The following is a 20,664-nucleotide window of genomic DNA, read 5'->3' on the forward strand; positions in this document are numbered from 1 at the left end:
GATGCCGGGCGAGATGCGCTCTTCATGGAGCGGGTGGGTCGGTAACACACTCCCATCGCAAGTCTCTTTATATCGCCAACAATTACACTATACTGCCTGTGGGTTTTATAACTATTTAACCAATGAAAACCATTAACCTAAGCTTTAACCCATTCTGACCTGAGATCAGATTCATACGAGGTTTCCACTGGACACACACTGGTCTGATTAACCCATTCTGACCTGAGATCAGATTCTAAAAATGTCAGTCGTTCTTCGATTTTTCAAAAATAGCAGACCTACAAGCTCGTAGCGCGCCACTCGGTGGCGCGCTATGAGCTTGTAGATCTGCTATTTTTCAATAGCTAAAGCATAACATGATGCTAACACCAAAACGGGTTCCCGTTCAGAATGGGTTAAAATGTGGGAGCGAGTTATATTTCGTGGCAACCCGGTCTCACCCAAACACGGTGAAATAGCACGGATTGGCATTTCTGTACATATACACGCCTAGAAAACCCCAAAATCCGTACATATTACACTGAAATCCTCCCCGTAGACTGTGACGGAGGGGCGCCGTCTCTACCGAACTTGAGCCACGAGACACACCACCGAGTGAGCTAAAGCGAGCGAGTTCCCATGTCGAACGTTGTGAAGTTCAGTAGAGCAGACTCGGCCCTGTCTGAGTTGTAACCCAATAAATAATGTCAAACAAGAACTCACCCAAACACGGTGAAATAGCACGGATTGGCAATTCCATACATACAATACTAGTGAAAAGCCACCCCTCCGTCGTGGTCAAACCTGTGTAGGTGCAATATGTATGGGTTTGGGGGTTTCCTTTGGGGTGTTTGGGTGAGATCGGGCTCACAAAATACTATAAAAATGCGGCCTCAACATCGTATTATTTAATTTGAGCTACACCTGGGCTCAGTACGTTCCTTTTAAATCTCCTGAGAAGTAACAGTTCAACCTTTGTACATACACAGTTTCCACTCGACAGCGTCGATATCCTTGTGTGTGCGTCAGAGAGACAACAGTACACACTACACAGTTTCAGTTAGAGATGCAGAGAGGCTTAATGACTCTATGTGACTGCAGGTACTGTCTCTGATAATGACTAGCCTTCCAGTGCTTTTGGAGGACAACGTGAGAATCTACTTTACAGTACGCTAGCAGCCCGGCTCACTAATTGTTACAACCAGACAAATGGTGCTAGACTTTATGAGAGGTATGAGTAACCAGATCAGAAACAAGCCAATCGACCATGTCACACGAGCACAACCTATTGGCTATTTGAAAATGGCTGATCTACAAGCTCACAACGTGTCACGATGCGACGCAGATAACTGGTCCTACCATGTTGGTCTCTTTAGTTTGTATTACTTTCATAGGATAGCTGGAGATCAGCAGGTTGACTGGCCTTGGCTGCATGCTCCAACGACTTTATTAATTGAATGTCAATTTGGACACATATGGGGCCCCCTGTCATTCAAATTAGCGGGCTGATTCTCACACACACTCTCACACAAACATCCACCAATGACGGAGGTCGGCAGGGCACGAGTTTACCCTTACCTTTCTCGCTCTCAAAAGACATACGTAAGATATCAACGAATATGTAACCATTACAAGCTAAAGTATGGTATTTTTTGTATTCAAATAAGGTTAAAAGAAAAGGAAGAGGGGACTAGGTGTAAAAGTGAGCCAGGAGCAGCAGGAGTATGGAAAGCGAGGAAGCGAGAACAATCAATAGCAGGATAGGGAGAGCAGAGGGAACCAGACATAATAGAGAAACGGCAAATAAATAAGAAAGATGAGGGCACAAAAGAAAATGAGTCGGTATATGCAGGAGAAAAATAAGTGAAAGAGATAGTTAAGACTTGTGTAGAGCTAGCTGTGCTGTGCTCCCTGCCTGCAGTCGTCAGTAAATAGAATAACCCATTCTGAACGGGAACCCATTTTGGTATTAGCATCATGTTATGCTTTAGCTATTGAAAAATAGCAGATCTACAAGCTCATAGCGCGCCACCGAGTGGCGCGCTACGAGCTTGTAGGTCTGCTATTTTTGAAAAATCGAAGAACGACTGACATTTTTAGAATCTGATCTCAGGTCAGAATGGGTTAATCAGACTAGTGTGTGTCCAGTGGAAACCTCGTATGAATCTGATCTCAGGTCAGAATGGGATAATTACTGGGTGGTCAGTGTAGTGTGAAATGACAGCGTGACCACGGCACAATGAAACATTGCCCACATACTGACAGAACATGATGAGCACATGGCTGCCTGAATACAAAGTGTGTATGTGTGTGTGAAAGAGATAGAGAGGAGAGTTGCAAGTTTGTGTTGCCTATGTATAAAGTGTGTCTGTGTGTCTGTGTCTGTGTGTGTGTCTGTGTGTGTGTGTGTGTGTGTGTGTGTGTGTGTGTGTGTGTGTGTGTGTGTGTGTGTGTGTGTGTGTGTGTGTGTGTGTGTGTGTGTGTGTGTGTGCGTGCGTGCGTGCGTGCGTGCGTGCGTGCGTGCGTGCGTGCGTGCGTGCGTGCGTGCGTGCGTGCGTGCGTGCGTGCGTGCGTGCGTGCGTGCGTGCGTGCGTGCATGCGTGCGTGCGTGTATATATATATATCTCGCTTGAGTTGAATTTTGTCTGCAGTAAAATTATGCAGGCACCAAGGTAAGCGGGACATAAATTGGACCACCGGAGGCATGGAGACTGTGGTCATTACCTACAGTATGCATCATATACCCCCCTTAGTGAAGCTAAGTAAATACATAATAGAGTGCTACGTGCTAGGTCTACATGAAATGCTGAATTATAAATGTAATAAAATGCTAAATTATAAATCTAAATTACATAAGTTTAGCCTTTGCATATGCCTGTGAGGTCGTCAAGGCTAGTGCAAGTGCTACTGTCCAAAATGGAGTCTGAAGAGGTGAGATTTCAGACTATATAAACCATATACAATAACAATGCACAGTACAAACACAACAGGTCTTACACCTGCATTCCACTTACTGTAATATGGTCGTAACAAGTCCTAATTATACTATATTCACAAGGAAATGCAATGTTTCAACCATATACCAAGCAGATATGTACCGTGTATGTTTTGCGGTTTGAAATTGGCAATTGTTTGAAAAAAGCAATTGTTTGAAAAAGCCTATAATAAAAGTGTGCATTGGAAAATCGCATTAATTAATGTAAAGTATACATGGTTAACCTGGAAAAAGTAAAATGTTCAACAAGCACGTTCAAATCATGTATACTTTACCTTATTGCACATGCAAACCATTTTCCAAAGCACACAGGCTTCTCATGTGTCCACTCTTCTGGTTACCTAGTAGTTTAACTATAGTACTAGACATATTTGGAAACTACTAAGCAAAGTAACAACACCCAGGGTTGGGTTTTAACATGCATATTTCACATACCATGTTAGCCTCTTGGCGAACAAGGAACTGTGTCAACTGTCAGTGCTCCTTGCAGGCTTCTAAGATGCTTCTCACTTTTCTCGTGGCTTTCACCTGATGCATGTTGTTTACATCGGGGTGCATACTTAGTTTAGACTAGTCATTGGTTAGACATGGGTTAAGGTTAGGTTTAGGTGTGCTGCCCCGTGGGAGGTTAGGTTTAGGGTGAGGGTTTGAGATAGGTTGTAGATGTAGGACTAATGACTGGTCTAACCAATGACTAGTCTAAACCAAAAACTGTCTAAATAAGTACTGCACCCGTTTACATCATGGATTCTACCATGAATTCGGCGGCAGTCTGTGCCGTTTCTTTGAGTACATAATCTTCTGTCACACTTTATAGGCACCCTTTGTTTTCCCGCCCACTCAGTTCTATTATATTCTTTTGACGTCTCTTTTGTTTTCCCTTAAGACATGACACTTCTGTTCTGTTACGGGTACTGGTAGTACTGTCAGTCACGTTAATCCATGCTTGTTTGTTAGGTTTTGAATGGAGGGAGGGTGTGGGTAACCTGACTCTGCCAGATCCAAGAAGCTTGCTACACAAATCTGTTTCACAGCTTATTGGGATCTGGGATCTCGGGAGCAAATTCGATGACAGGGCTGTTCCTTTTTTTCAAGGAACAGCCTTCAACTTGGTAGATGATTGGATGGGACCGTATGTCTATCACCGTGTGGGCGTGCAAACACAACCAATCATATTGACGTGTCTATATAGCGTCACATCCGGTTGCGCACATATCCCGCCCTTAGCTCACGCTGATTGGTTCGAACCGGAGCTGTTCGGTGTTAGCTCAATCCCCTGAGCGATCTCAGATGGATGCTGTGTTGGGGAACATGGTTACCCAATACCGCCCCCATCTGGCAGAGTCAGGGGGGGCAGCAGAGTCCATCGATATCTTAACAACACTGAAAGTGCTTCTCTCATTGGTCGTGTCATGACTCAATTAGCCAATGAGCTGAGTGCTTGGGAGTGTTTTGTAGCACGGGTGGCGACGTCGAAGAAAACGAGCACTCCTTTTTCAATCCGATTTTCCAATGGTACTGTAACATATATGTTGATATATTTGTTGGCTAAATCTTAACAAATGTTGACAAAATATTCTCTTACGGGGTAAGGCACAAAATCTTTTCAAATGGGTGTCTGTGCTAAAAAAACACATCAATTCGCGGATCCTTAACATGAAAATGTTTGACAACCACTGTTTTAGAGGATGGTTTAAAAGAAATATGGTGACAATGCCCAAATCTTCAAGGCGGAGGAGGAAAGAAAATAACACAGTAGGCTGAATGAATCCGTTTTCTCTCACCCGCCAGCTTAGTGATAAAGACTCACCATGTGTATATGGGGGAAAAGGGACAGAATGAATGGCACTCTGACAACGTGGGCACTGACCAAGCCTCCCGGCTCTCGCTTTTCAAATGGGGGGTGAGAATGGATGCTGTGGATTGGCAGCACCATGGAGGCACAGTCCGTGCTCGCACGGTACCGACCCTGATCAGAATTAACCCATTCTGACCTGAGATCAGATTCATACGAGGTTTCCACTGGACACACACTGGTCTGATTAACCCATTCTGACCTGAGATCAGATTCTAAAAATGTCAGTCGTCAAAAAATAGCAGACCTACAAGCTCGTAGCGCGCCACTCGGTGGCGCGCTATGAGCTTGTAGATCTGCTATTTTTCAATAGCTAAAGCATAACATGATGCTAATACCAAAATGGGTTCCCGTTCAGAATGGGTTAAACCTTTTTTTCCAACAGCTGTTGTGTTCAGAACTCGGCTGCCATCCCACAGGGGACCGTTCTATTCTTTGCAAAACGCCATGCTGTTTTTCATTTTCACTTTGTAGCTCTGTTTTGCCACACGAGCTTCATAACAAGACGTTTTGTGTTGAAGTCTCATGGGGTGGTCAATCATTGCTGTCGGTCGGGCAGAAACCTTTGTTCTGTATCTATATATTTTTCAATGTGGAGTGTGGGGGGGGGGGAAAGTATAGCTAAAATACCTGATCTACAAGCTGCATAACGTGTCACATCGTGTGTGAGCTTGTAGATCTGCTCTTTTTGAAAGATTTTGAAAGTGAAAGTGATTACGCCTGTCACATACTGTATAATTATATCATCGACGTTGACTGTTTTATAATCGACAAAATCGAATATCGGGAAGCCCTATAAAAAAAATGTATATTATATTTATTGTATTTTTTAGTTTTATAATAGAGATGATTCTGAATTTATATAGTATTTGGTGAATATTTAGGAGCGCGGTCACCAGTTCAGCAAATACATAAGTAATCTTTCCCCGAGTCTATTGGACTCACCAGGGAAAGGTACATCAGTATAATGAAGTCATAAAAGGGCTCAGGATGTAATAAGGCAGTGACAATTTTCGGAAAAGCTCTTTTAACCCATTCTGACCTGAGATCAGATTCATACGAGGTTTCCACTGGACACACACTGGTCTGACTAACCCCATTCTGACCTGAGATCAGATTCTAAAAATGTCAGTCGTTCTTCGATTTTTCAAAAATAGCAGACCTACAAGCTCGTAGCGCGCCACTCGGTGGCGCGCTATGAGCTTGTAGATCTGCTATTTTTCAATAGCTAAAGCATAACATGATGCCAACACCAAAATGGGTTCCCGTTCAGAATGGGTTAAGCATTCCTGAGATTGGTGCTATAAGACTAATAACTAATTCACAGCAATTACTTACCGGATGTGAGCCTCTGCCTTGGTAGCTGCCTCGTTGTATTGCTCAGCTGTCTGCTGGTAGTTTTCAAGGTTCTGGTGTGAAGAGAGGAGGAAGAGAGAAAGAGTGAGAGAGACAGAGATGGAAAGAGGAAGTCATATCAGGTCAGACTGTAATACTCTTTACATTTTCTTTGTGTTGGATCTTGATGAATGTCCTCTAGAAAATGGGCTGTTCAGGGCTGGCATATGTTAACCCATTCTGACCTGAGATCAGATTCATACGAGGTTTCCACGGGACACACACTGGTCTGATTAAGCCATTCTGACCTGAGATCAGATTCTAAAAATGTCAGTCGTTCTTCGATTTTTTCAAAAATAGCAGACCTACAAGCTCGTATCGCGCCACTCGGTGGCGCGATATGAGCTTGTAGATCTGCTATTTTTAAATAGCTAAAGCATAACATGATGCTAACACCAAAACGGGTTCCCGTTCAGAATGGGTTAATAAAGATCCCGGCTTTTAAAATCAATCAGTGTCAAGTTCATATTGTCACGAAGAAACAAAAGCACATTCAAAAGTGAAAATAAAACCTTCAGTCAAGTCCCCATGTATCCCCAGATTGTCAACTGTTTTATTGACTTCTGAGAAGTCAACCCTCATACCAAGCTGTAATAAGTCGTCTAGAATGGGCTTAACACATAAAGCATCATCTGAAATGCCACTTTCGTTAACTTCGCAACCTATAAACCTTATGGCGTAGCTAACAAATCTGATCATAGATGGCCCCTTGGCACCTCCATAAAGTTTTATTTTGTGTGAGGAACAGTGGCATTTAAGCAGCAATTACTACACAGCTGAGGCTTCAAGTCTGAGGGCACATTAATTTTCACCGCACTAAACTTTAGTGGTATGCTGTATAATCAGTACAGCGCAGTGTTAACTACAAAGTAGGGGCTGACTGCATACAGTAATGTTTGTTTAGATAGGGCAGAAAAGAGACAATGGAGAGCATCAGGAGTCAGGGATGATGCACTTTTCGGTCATCCAGCGGTTGGTACCGGCCTATAGCCCATGAGTCACTGATGTTAAAGCCACAATACATAATAGTATTAGCACATTGAGACGTCTCTTTCAGAGATGTGGGTGTATGAATGGACTTGTCATTTTATTATTAAAGGACCAAGCAGTCCTTTATTGTTTCCGAATCCGCTCTCCTAACAAAATCAGCAACCTGGAACAAACCAACACCCTGTGGAAGAAGAAATTCTCCAAAGACGTTGGCGATGGATTGGCCACACCCTCCGCATCTAGTATCACAATATATGCCCTGTTCTGGAACCCACAAGGGAGAAGGAATAGGGGCAGACCAAGACACACATGGTGGCGTGACATAGATGCAGATTGCAGATGTGAAGAGATCTGGCCATACATGGGGACAGCTGGAGAAAATGGCCCAGGACTGCAGGATGCCAGGAGAGCTCTTGTTCGTGGCCCAAGGTTGGGCGATAGGTGTAAGTAAGTATAACTATAATCCTGTCTCTCACTCCTTCAACAGAGCAGAATACACAAAGGCAACCTCACAAATAGCTTCCAATAACATAATCAATGTCAGAACAAGGAGGAGCCTAAACTATTTTAAAGTTTACATTGTATAAATTTACTTTCACTTGATGTGAATGCTCCGATGAAATGCGTAAGCGTTCCTTTTTGGTGTGTGCGCCAATAAAGAAATGGAAATGTGAGTACTTTGTCCGCCATTTATTACATTTTTGGATGTGCTACCTTTTTGGATTTTTTAAAAATTCCTATTTCTTGATGTACTGTATACTGGATTTGGGTTTGGCACTCCACACTGAAAACTATTGCCGATGCGCAAACCTCTTTTTCTCATAAAGTTCACATTGTATTTGACTTGACCAGTTGCATCTTGCAGTGGAAAGTTTCTGTATGAAAATACCAAACAACCCAAAGGGTGTAAGTGTTTATTCCTGCCTGTTAGCTTTGGTGGCTGTGTTACAGTATATAGGATTATCCAGGACAGGACTCAGGATTTGGCTGCAGTTGTTGCTAAGCCCCCCCGCCCCTTTGGCGCTGTATCTGGACTGGACTTAAAGGCCACACCTCCAGGGGACTAACAACCCATTCTAGCGTAACTCATATTAAATTAAAAGACAGGTCGTTCCATCCTTCCATAGTCTAACACGGGTCACAGTCAAAGAGGTTGGAACTAGCACTTAAACATTTATGTCATCATACTAACACTGATACCCTGAATAACTGGCATTAAGCTGACCCTTATTTTACATTGAGACAGGCCTGGTCTGTCCTCTTGGTGGAGACAAACCAGCTATACACTTCAACTGTCTCTCTGGGAATGTGTAATGATAAGTTTGTGACTTAGCATTTAGCTTTAGGCCAAGCGATCCCTGGGCATACTGGCAGAAAGTTGAAAGTTATAGTGGATAGAAATCCTTGTGGGATGGTGAGTGTTTGAGCCAAGATGAAAAGGGCCCCACAGGGGCTTAAAGCCCCAAGGTTCCTGGGATGATGGAGGGCAGGGGGAAAATCACAGAGGATAGGGCATTCTAAATGCTAGTTTAGAGGTGAAATGAACCTCTTATTGGACTGTCTGCCAAAGCTCAGTCCAAAAGGCTTCAAGTAGGGCAGTGGCTGAAAGGATGATCTGACAACGGTACGCAGAAAAGTGAGTTCAAAGAGTTCAGTGTCATCAACAACACAAAGCACTATATAACTATAATAAAGATATAGTTTTACAAATTGTTCTAAATGGGTGGCTGGGTCTATATAGTGGTAACTGATATATAGTTACAGTGCTTGTTGTGGAACGGCAAAAATAGCTGAACTTGTAGCTCTGCTATGTTTTGAAATGTTTTGAAAATGACAGGACATCAATGACATGCCTATATTATACATGTCCAAAGTAGGGATGTCAGGGTGGTTAAATCAACACTTCACACACCCCATCCAGGGTAGGAGGAGCAGTTAGCAGTAACAAGGCCAAGGATTATTTGCCTTGCAAATGGTTGAGGTGTAACATGATTTACAGTGTGTCACAAAGTGAGACTTGTGTACAAAGTCACTGGGGAAGCTGAAGCATGGCATGGAGAGAGACAGGAGGATATACCTTGGAAAATTGTGTGTTAGTGTCGTATGTGATGGCAGATAGAAGTGAAAGGTTTAAAGTACTTATTTCTTTCTCTTTTGAAAAAAAATGTCCATGCCTTTATTGCCAGTGGACTCCCAGACTATTGTACTACAATGATGGTGTCCTTAAAGGTCTCTTAAAAAAATCAGTCACCACTCACCAGCCACCTGCAGTTGATTCAGAAGGATGCAGCTCAAATCCTCATTAAGAGCAAGAATGTGGATCATATTACTCCAGTTCTCAGAACTTAACACTTTCAAAATACTACTGATGGTTTATAAAGAGTAGGCTAAACATTTCTGAACTTCGGCTACATAAATAAATAAATCAACCAGACCTCTCAGGTAATCTGGGACAGGTCTGCTTTCCAACTCCATAGTCCATTTAGGAGATGCAGCATTGTGATTTTGTGCACCAGTTGTAAGGAACAAAATAATATTTTCTATTAGAGTCCTATTAGAGCCCAACTGATGTCAGATTTTGGGATCTGATGGCGAAGTCCAGACCACAGATTACGATTAGAAATCAATTTAGAAAACAATTTTTTGAACATTATGTACATCATTCAGAAATCTTCAAACGGTATGAGCTTGTAGATCTACTAGGTAAAAAAAAAAGAACACATATATATATATATATATATATATATATATATATATATATATATATATCAGATATATCAGGACACATCAACAATTGCATAATTGCTGATACCAATGCTGTCAAACAAATCCAAATAATGTCCGATATATGGGCCAAACTCTACTGTGCATTCGTTCAGCTCTACACTGTTTTGTGTAAGTTATTCTGAATGGCCTGGTTGTGATATACAAATAAACTTGCCTTCTCTTGTTTGAGAGTCCTAGAGAGAGAGAGAGAGAGAGAGAGAGAGAGAGAGAGAGAGAGAGAGAGATAGACAGACAGACAGACAGAGAGACAGAGATTGTGCCAGGAAACAGACTACAAAGCTCTGTATTGAATCAGCCACTCCATCACAGTACCTTCGTAGCGCGACAGTTGGCACACACATGTACACATGCACACTGTGTCTGTCTCTCTCACTAGCGGACTCAATCAGTATCTACAGCCTTTAGACAAACACAGTAAGGGTTGCATCGCTTTTCATCCCTTTGGAAAACCGGACTGCAGTTGTTGACTTCACATATGACACACAAACACACACAGTCGCACGCACACACACACACACAGTCGCACGCGCACACACACACACACACACACACACACACACACACACACACACACACACACACACACACACGCACACGCACACGCACACGCACACGCACACACGTTATCAGCCTATATGCTAGAAGGTGTGGTTGCTAAGCCACAGTTAAATGTTGATTCAGGAGATGATCACACATCAATTACCAGTGGATTCTCCCTCTAATCTAGCCAGCCTTAATGTTGGCTTCTCAATCAAGACTTCAGAATTCATTCATACGTGTGTGTGTGTGTGTGTGTGTGTGTGTGTGTGTGTGTGTGTGTGTGTGTGTGTGTGTGTGTGTGTGTGTGTGTGTGTGTGTGTGTGTGTGTGTGTGTGTGTGTCAGTGTGTGTGAGTGTGTGTGTGTGTGTGTGTGTGTGTGTGTGTGTGTGTGTGTGTGTGTGTGTGTGTGTGTGTGTGTGTGTGTGTGTGTGTGTGTGTGTGTGCTGGATGCATGTATTTTTGAGTATGTGGGTACAAAATCAATAAAGCTTTATAGACAAGCTCTGTCCAGTGAGTCAGTCTAAAGACGCAGAGCTGACTGCTATTCACTGTTATATAAACCGCATCAGCATTCTGAAGGCTTTCACACACATACTGTACCTCAACTCCAGCTCTGCTGCACTAACAACGCCAAGGAGAGCCCTGCATGGCGCATGCTAGTGCTACACAACAGCTCTGTCTCATCTGCAAGCATCTGAGATCAAATCGCATTTTCAGAAATCACCAAATTAGGAAGCATAAATATGAAGTACATATGAAGTGGTTCCATGGATGAGTAGGGTACCCCACGCCTGAGACCATCTATTATAGAGGTCAGATTACTATAGAAACTACCTTAGATGAGTAGGGTACCCCACGCCTGAGACCACCCGTTACAGAGGTCAGATTACTATAGAAACAACCTTGGATGAGTAGGGTACCCCACGCCTGAGACCACCCGTTATAGAGGTCAGATTACTATAGAAACTACCTTAGATGAGTAGGGTACCCCACGCCTGAGACCATCTATTATAGAGGTCAGATTACTATAGAAACTACCTTAGATGAGTAGGGTACCCCACGCCTGAGACCATCTATTATAGAGGTCAGATTACTATAGAAACTACCTTAGATGAGTAGGGTACCCCACGCCTGAGACCACCCGTTACAGAGGTCAGATTACTATAGAAATTGGGGGCATGATTCAAGACACACATCAAACATTATAGTCACTATAGTGTTACCTAATAAGGCATTCTCCTAACTAGTTACCAATGTGACAGGATGTATCCTATGTGTCAGTCACTATATGAATGTGTTTAACCCATTCTGACCTGAGATCAGATTCATACGAGGTTTTCCACTGGACACACACTGGTCTGATGAACCCATTCTGACCTGAGATCAGATTCTAAAAATGTCAGTCGTTCTTCGAAATTTTCAAAAATAGCAGACCTACAAGCTCGTATCGCGCCACTCGGTGGCGCGATATGAGCTTGTAGATCTGCTATTTTTCAATAGCTAAAGCATAACATGATGCCAACACCAAAATGGGTGCCCGGTCAGAATGGGTTAAGTTCAATCCGAGTCCAAAATGAGGAATATTAGTTGCTTTGTGCTTTGGCCATTATGAAGGTGACACACATATCAATGCTCATGTATTCAGGCTTTTAAGTGGCTATTAGACCTAGTGGAATTTGCAACAGGTATAAGAGTGAAAGGAAGAATGATAGATAGGAGAAAGGGAAGGAGGCATGAAAGCAAGGCCTGAATGAATGGAGCGACTGATGGAAAAAGAGAGACGAGATGAAGCCAGGAGAGGGAGAGAGATAGACGCTGGCTCGGGACAGATTGTCTGTTTAATGCACCGTCCATATAGCCACGTTATCTCTCTCAGTACCCCACCCCCACCCCCCCTCTTTCGCCCCCCTCATCCACATTCTGGTCAGCTCCGAGTGAGGGGGAAAAGAAATGACACAAAAAAAAAGAAAAGAAAAGAAAGATAGAGCGTCCTCCATCCCCCATCCCCCCCCCCCACTTTCCACCAATCAGTCCCTTTTCCGTCAAGCATGGCGAAGGAGTCCTGCTCACCATGCGGCGTACGGAGGCCCTTCCATTTAACTTGGCTATGTAAAAGGTTTACTCAGAGGACTGAGGAGGCGAGTGCCTTGGAACAGATAAGGTAACCCCCCCCCCCCCTCTCGCCCCAACCCGAATCCCAGATGATGGGCTCCACTGCCAATATGGAGAGGGAGCTGGGGGGGGGGGGGGTCCACTGAGCATTGAATACTGCAGGGAAGGTCTGAGTAAAAATTTGTGTAAAGAAAAATAATGCCAGTGAATGTAACCTTTATGCATCATGTCTGCTTTATCCTTTTCTTCAACGTCGACGACACCACTTAATGCCCATAAAAGCTGCTTCTTTTCACGCTCTTGTTTGCCCTTGCTGTCCTCCATGCTCTTTCCTGCTTCTGATGCGCTACTAGTTGTCAATCCAAGCTTAAAAGCATGAGGCACTTTGTCCTGACCTTTAGTCGCACATCCCGCCTTTCGATAACATCTACGGTATCTACAGTAAGTGTGGAACGTGAAATGAAAAAGGGAAAATAAAGGGAGCATAGCATTTACTAAATCATTCCACTGCTGGCTTTTACGGAGCGGAATCGGTCAGCAGAGCTTGAGTGAAAAAAAATAAAAATAAAAAAATCTTAAAAGCACACAATAACCAGCTTCAACAGCTCTTTATTTATGCGACAAGACCACAGTGCTGCTGGCAACAGACGCAGTGATGAAAAAAGTATACTGTACATTTGAGTGTAGAAATCTCGCAAGTTATCAACTTCAAGGAGTCACCAAATCAATTGGCGGGGTCGCCAGTATGTCGCGTGTATGGGCGTGTATGGGCACACAGCAAGCAAGAGAATGGAAAGATGGATGCAACCACATCCACCTAAAAGTACATATGTACTGTACCACACGTCTCACTCCACAAGTAAGAAACTCAAATTAGGTAACAAGGATGTTTACATTCATAAAGAAATGCATTTACCAGCAGGAGATTTGAAAATATATGGATTCACCTGCCATGTTATGAAACGGATCAGCCCCAATGAGTACTGTTCACTGTGCACTGAGGTTCTGACACACCAAACTGACGAAAGCTTAACGCCAGTGAAAATGAAGAGGAAGGCTACTTTGATTGCCACAGATCCACATTGGAACCATGCCGTTCCCATGGGGACCTCAAGATCCAGACGATTAGATTTGTTTTTAATGGCTGTAGGTGGATAGACTTTGAAGTCGGTCATTTTTAAATGTATAGAAAAAAATCTATGGAAATAAATCAATATCGAACAAGCCTAGCCACATGTGCGAAGAAGGTGCTGCTAACGAGGACTAGCCTATATGGGATTATGGGCAAAAGAAGGTAATTAAAAAATACAAGAAACTGCTAGGCCGGGAGCTCTCATCACTTCCTTCTCGTATGGTGTCAACTTCTACCTCAGACAGACAGACAGGGCAGAGGTAATAATGGTGTAAACTTCTACCTCAGACAGAGGACAGACAGACAGACAGGGCAGAGTAATAATAATGGTGCCACATCATGTAGTTTATGCGCCCTCCCCCAAAACCCTCATATTCACCACACCCCCTCTAAGGAACAGATGTTACTAACGCCACCCTTAAGCAAAGCATTGGGAATGGGAATTGCACACGTTATCTCAAAAATCTACTAGGCATTTTGCCATTAAAGGTATACAGTATGCGCTAACAAAGTATGAAGTGTTTTGGTGATCCCGTGATCTTTCCTCTAGCGCCATTCCATGTTATAACCACCAACGCCAAGATTTCCTAACCTAAAGCATAAGTTGTGTCAAAATCTTATGGGCAGATTGCCATGAAACTTTCTGAGTACTAAATATTTGAGTGATCCAGGTGGGTCTAGGGAGCAGCATGGCCACTAGGGGCTGCTAGTATTCTACTAGTATTCTTGTTTACTACTTGAAGCAAAGTTTCCAAAGGCTTCAACATAATTAAAAGTATATATTTATTTATTTATAAATGTGTGCAAATAAACCACCATCTATTAGAAATACTGCACTTTCAAAATTAACACTACAAATGTGAGTCGTGACAAATACGAGACAAAAAAATAAGGAAATATAAACTTGCATCACATGAGCCATTTTTTGCCTTTTAAGGGTTTTGAAGAAGTAAAAATGTGCAATACCTTCTTCTCCAGTGTTTCTAACTGTTCTTTATAGAAGGCTGAGATCGTTGCCAACTCCCGGTCTTTCCTCTCCAACTGTTTGGCCTGAAAGAGAGAAAGATGGTATAAAAAAAGAGAGACAGACACACAGACAGGGGGAAGAGAGAGAGAGAGAGAGAGAGAGAGAGAGAGAGAGAGAGAGAGAGAGAGAGACACAGAAAAGGACAGAGCAGAGCACAAGCATAACGGCATAACAAAAAAAGCAAAGAATTCCAAAATTCTTCAGGCGATGGAATAATTCCTGCTGATTGACTACAGTGGATTTGTTTATACTGTTGCTGAATTAATCTCTCTAAAAGCAAATAGAAAAATACAAACAGAAGTGTTTTTGTTTTCTTAACAAGACATAGACTACATTCACACCATTTCATTTGATCTCTAGGTAGGTAATGCTATTCAGGGTGTGACGTTATGAATCCAGGATCGTATTTTATATCCCTATCCACATGTATTACATTTCAATACCCATGAATATTGCCGCATATACAGTATTATCCTCTACTTACTAGACATCACAATGAACCGACATAAAACACATTAACATCATAAATGCTACACAATCCCCTGTGATCCATCAGAACTTACAGTACGGGACCGTTCAGGTGGTATACTGTACATGTATGACTGGCACAGTGAAGCAGTGGGGCTGACATGGCGAGGTTGGCGTTAGGATGAGGTGAAGCGCTTTAGGCCTGCTGTGCCAAGCTGTGCCAGGCAGAAAACGGGCAGATTGGCTGTAAGAAGGCCCACAGTCTAGGCTACGGCGTAGCAGCATGCAAGCACAGGAAGTCAGGAGGCAGGAAACACCAGAGAAGAAAAGAACAAAGATTGGTATACTGTGAAAACAAGTCACTGGCTCAGCGTAAACATATAATGAGGACAGGACAGTTTGAACATGAATTCACATGATACAGCCCAAAACACTTGTTTTACAGTCAGTTAGAGGAGTTGCTCTAACCACATTTAATGAAAAAGAAAAAGAAAAACAGACTATGAGATTATGAAAAGTTGTAGCAAAACTGCAAAGAGAATACAAAGATATGGTCAAAACTTTTAGCAAATGTTAGACAATGGCAAACATTACTGATCATAACATGGCAGTGATTCTACTATAGAACACATTCCACATAAAGATGACAGAGACTTTTCAGTGATGCTGTATTTTGATGATTTGACGGCTTTCAAGCGTCTCCAACCTATTGGACATTGTATTGTGATGATGTCATCTATCATGGGTTAATTATAGACCATTGAGCTGAACTCAGTGAATGTGTGTTGACAGAAGTGACAGCCCTATAAATGCAACAATCAGAGTAGCGAATCATCCTACATTAATGTACAGGTACATACAGGGGTGTGTGTGTGTGTGTGTGTGTGTGTGTGTGTGTGTGTGTGTGTGTGTGTGTGTGTGTGTGTGTGTGTGTGTGTGTGTGTGTGCTGATGCAAATATCTATTACATGGTCTGCACTGAAACTAAAATTGCTGCTTTCCCTGAGATGGCTGTATAGTGGATGTACAATGCACATGAACACAAAACCAGTGGTGGAAAAGAGTGAGCTGGCCACATATGAACATAAAACCAGTAGAGGCAATAAGAGAGCATGGCCACATATGAACATAAAACCAGTAGTAGCAATAAGTGAGCTGGCCACATATGAACATAAAACCAGTAGTAGCAATAAGAGAGCTGGCCACATATGAACATAAAACCAGTAGTAGCAATGAGAGAGATGGCCACATATGAACATAAAACCAGTAGTAGCAATAAGAGAGCTGGCCACATATGAACATAAAACCAGTAGTAGCAATGAGAGAGATGGCCACATATGAACATAAAACCAGTAGTAGCAATAAGAGAGCTGGCCACATATGAACATAAAACCAGTAGTAGCAATGAGAGAGCTGGCCACATATGAACATAAAACCAGTAGTGGTAATGAGAGAGTTGGCCACATTATGAACATAAAACCAGTAGTGGCAATGAGAGAGAACACAGAACCAATGGAGGTAATGGGAGAGCAGTGACTGCATCGAACAGGATACGGTGCATGAGCACAGCAACGCTGGCTGGGAGGGAGAAGGCATGCAACTGGGATCAATGGGGTAAATATTCGTATGTATCTGAAAGTACAGTGTGCCGTCCACACACGCGCGCACACAGCACGCACACACACACACACACACACACACAGAGAAACACATACACCCCTGCAGGCATGCAAGAGCACACATACACATGCAGCCACAGCTGTTTCATGCGGTGGTGTAATGGTGACTGATTGTGTATTACTGTGTGCGTACGTGCGTGCATGCGTGTGAGAGAGTTTGAGCAGTGTTGTGAAGTAACTATAAGTACATGTACTCAAGTATACTGTACATTTTTTAGGTATTTTTTACTTTCTTCAGTATTTTGACTTTTCAATACTTTTACTTCTACCTCAAAGGCAAATATTGTACTTTTACTCCACTACAATTATATACAATTTAGTTACTAACCTTGTAGATTTTCATTATTATTACACACCACTTCAGCCCCATATATTCCGAAAATAGCAGATCGTAGATCGGCTATTTTCACAATGAACTTGTGAAATGGGACAACAGTACTTTAAGTATATTTTGATGCCGACACTATTGTACTTTTGAATATGGGAGACTATAGTATATATTGCAGTATTGATACTTTAAAGTAAAACATGCGAGTGTAGTTCTTCCATCACTGAGTTAGAGTGTGATATGGATCAGCTGAGAAGCAGCAGCTCTCCTGCAGGGAGATAAGCTCAACTGATACGGTCTGTCTCTGTCAGGCAGAAACTACTACATGGCCAAAGCTATTACTTTTCAGTAAAGGGAAACAAGCACCCGTGTTCCAATGGATGCAATTTAATTGTTATTCCCTTAAGACCGATTCTACAAAATGCCTTCTAAGTTCTCATATACTTTACAAAAATGTTCAACAATAGCAGTATACAAGCTGTACGAGCTCTCAGCGCGGCACAAAGTGAGGCGCTGTGAGCTTAATATATCAATTTTTTTAATCCAATACGACACATGCTTTTAATATGAGTTAAACCGTATCCACTTCTTTGACCGGGGATCCCTAGGGGGCTCTGTGTACTTTATCCCCTCGGCTAATTATTTCATCTTAGCAGAAATAGCCAATCCACACGCTAGTGAAATTGTAGTTCTACAAGTTCACAACATGTTGCGTCACGATTTGCTACTTTTGCAAGACACTGTTATACGGCTAAGCAAGGACATTCATTTAAGAAAAAACAAACGTATGAATGGAGATGCAAGGTTTCTGCCCGATAGCAATGATATGCAGCCCAGTCAGTGCCCACACGTATGCACATATAGGCAGACATTCACATGCACACTCACACAAGTACACGTGCACGCAAGCTGACAATGCATTATTACAAACCAATTTAATCTGATCCTATAACTTTACAGCCACATACGTGTCCCAAAAGAGCACGCCTGCACGGCACATCCCTATATTGTGTTCAATGCATTTACACACCCATTTTATTTTTCCGCTGCAGCTGTCTGATACTTAAGGGCTGTGTGTGTGTGTGTGTGTGTGCGTGCATGCGTGTGTGCTTGCGTGTGTGTGCACGTTGTGCGCGTGAAAATCACCTCTGCCGGCAGCACAGATGATGTGTAATTTTCTAGCTGAATACCTCCCAAAGTGTTGTTGTGTGGAATGGTGGCAGCGCCACACTCAAAGCACCGCTTTAACGCACGATGAAAACATGACATTTGAATAGAGGAGAGAGCGACAGAGAGGGGGGGAGGGCGTTGGAGGAGAGAAAGGCTAAACAAAGTACGAGGTAGAGAGTGAGAAAGCTGAAGAAAAAAGGCTAAAAGCAGAGAGAACAACACCCCTAATGCCACTTACCCAGGCATCCATTTCTGCTGGCTATAGGAGGGAGAGAAAGAGAGGGAAGCAAGACAAAGGGAGTGGCAGCAATGGTAATGGATGGGTGGGGGGGGTAAAACAGGACGTGAAAAGATGGGGTAAATATAAGTGTGGTAAAGAAAGACAAAGACAAATGACAGTCGAGATAAGGTGACGGGATGGAACAAAATGTGAGAACACACACAGGGACAGAGAGGAAGGGAATGACAGAAAGAGTGAGGGAAATGTGGTTAGCACAGTCGACCGCAAAAAGCATAATCCTATTATAGGATCATAGTTTACATTCGTAAAGCCTGCAGACTTGTTATATTGTAGACGTTGTGTGATACGACCACATGCTCACAATGTGGTTGTATGTCAGGCTCATGACTAGACCTCCAGGAGTCCAGGTAACTTGGATAGCATTCCTTCTGTCTCTCTCAGTCTCTCTTCTGTGTTTCCTTGCATTTTTCTATACATTCCTTGAACATAATCTATACCAAAGACATATACGTCCTTGACATCGACCTGCAATTCTCAAGAATATAGGTTTTTCTCTCCAACAAATGACAGGGTGACACAGGTTAATAGAGACATGTGTCTTGCGTACTAAATGAGATGGGGAGAAGAGAGGATACTGTAGTCACCACACAGCAAGTTCAATAAACAAAGATTATTATGGCGGTGTTCTGTAATTATTATGTCTTGATGCAAAAGAAGTGAAATTGCTCTGATGAACGGTGACAAGGAGTACATGTAAGGTTCTATAAACAGAAGAGAGATGCAAACGCAAGTTACACTGTTACACTATTATTAGGTTCCCAAGTTGCATCGTTCTCACGTAGGCCGATTTCCGACGGGCGGCACGTACAGGTCTAGTAGACCTAAACATGTCAAGTGACATGACTGCTATTTGTCCCAAAGTGACTACACAAAAAAATGCTACTATTTGTTTTATATAACGATGCAATGTTACCCCCCTCCAACTGTATATGTACTCCCCATTTTCAACTGTTTTTATTGAATTTTGACACTGTAAAAGTGTAAATGTATGTTTTCGCATGCCAATAAAGCTCCTTTGAATTGAATTGACATTCACAATTTCACATAGTAGATTGTTAGGTCAGGCATCGTCAATACTCGTCAGGCTAAGATAGACACTTTGAGGCGAATGAATCATTGTAATATAATACTAATATCATCACAATCATGATAACTTAATTCATAAAAAAAACAAGGACGGTTTAAAACAAACCAGCTATACCAAAGCCATGTGAACAAGAATACAGCAGGTTATTTATACATTAACTATTCGATACCATGCTCTACAACCTAGATGACAGCACATCGTGCAGGACATTAAGTTCATAAAAAGAGAATTATAGAATATGATTGTGGCCTGAATGTTGCCTCTGCCTATACGATGAGTGATGGCACCAACTCACAGAGATTCGTATCATGAATAAAAGTATATGCCATGTGCTATATTGCTAACATAAGGGGCAAATAAAGTGGTCCAGACCCACCACTGTGGCAATATGTTACATATTTTAAAGCCACATCCAGAATGATATAGATTTATAGACCTATATTCATTTATTATGTACTTTGTTTGACGCACAAAGTCATAAAGTGCACTATAATGTGTCACAATGCATCTATTACCACTTCCAATTACACTCAAACAAAGCATAATATGTTTCGCACGCACGCACACGCACGCACGCGCAAACACACACACACACACACACACACACACACACACACACACACACACACACACACACAGGCGTGTCTTTCCTTTCCCAGTCAACATAATGCTTTCAGTCCAGCCGTAGCGACGCTGAATAGAAGGGGATATATTAGAACAGCGGGCGGGCCTAATGTTGCCATGCCTCATAAAAACACCATTCAGCTAAATGAGTTGAACTCACAGAGCATCGTCACTGCACTCTGTGGGCGTCTGGGCG

The 20,664-nt window shown here is 42.6% G+C and overlaps 1 protein-coding gene across 1 annotated transcript in view; it reads right to left on the bottom strand.

Moving 5' to 3' along the window:
* chchd6b (coiled-coil-helix-coiled-coil-helix domain containing 6b) overlaps positions 1 to 20,664 on the bottom strand; it is a 61,198-nt gene that overhangs the window by 23,664 nt on the left and 16,870 nt on the right. Inside the window, exons 5-6 of the mRNA XM_080782324.1 lie at positions 14,752 to 14,835; positions 6,168 to 6,238 (exon numbers count right to left, since the gene is read on the bottom strand). Coding sequence (XP_080638450.1) covers positions 6,168 to 6,238; positions 14,752 to 14,835 — 155 coding nt within the window. The remainder of the gene's footprint in view (positions 1 to 6,167; positions 6,239 to 14,751; positions 14,836 to 20,664) is intronic.

Source organism: Protomyctophum bolini (genome assembly GCF_963924005.1).
Source record: "Protomyctophum bolini genome assembly, chromosome: 2".
Taxonomy (NCBI): domain Eukaryota; kingdom Metazoa; phylum Chordata; class Actinopteri; order Myctophiformes; family Myctophidae; genus Protomyctophum; species Protomyctophum bolini.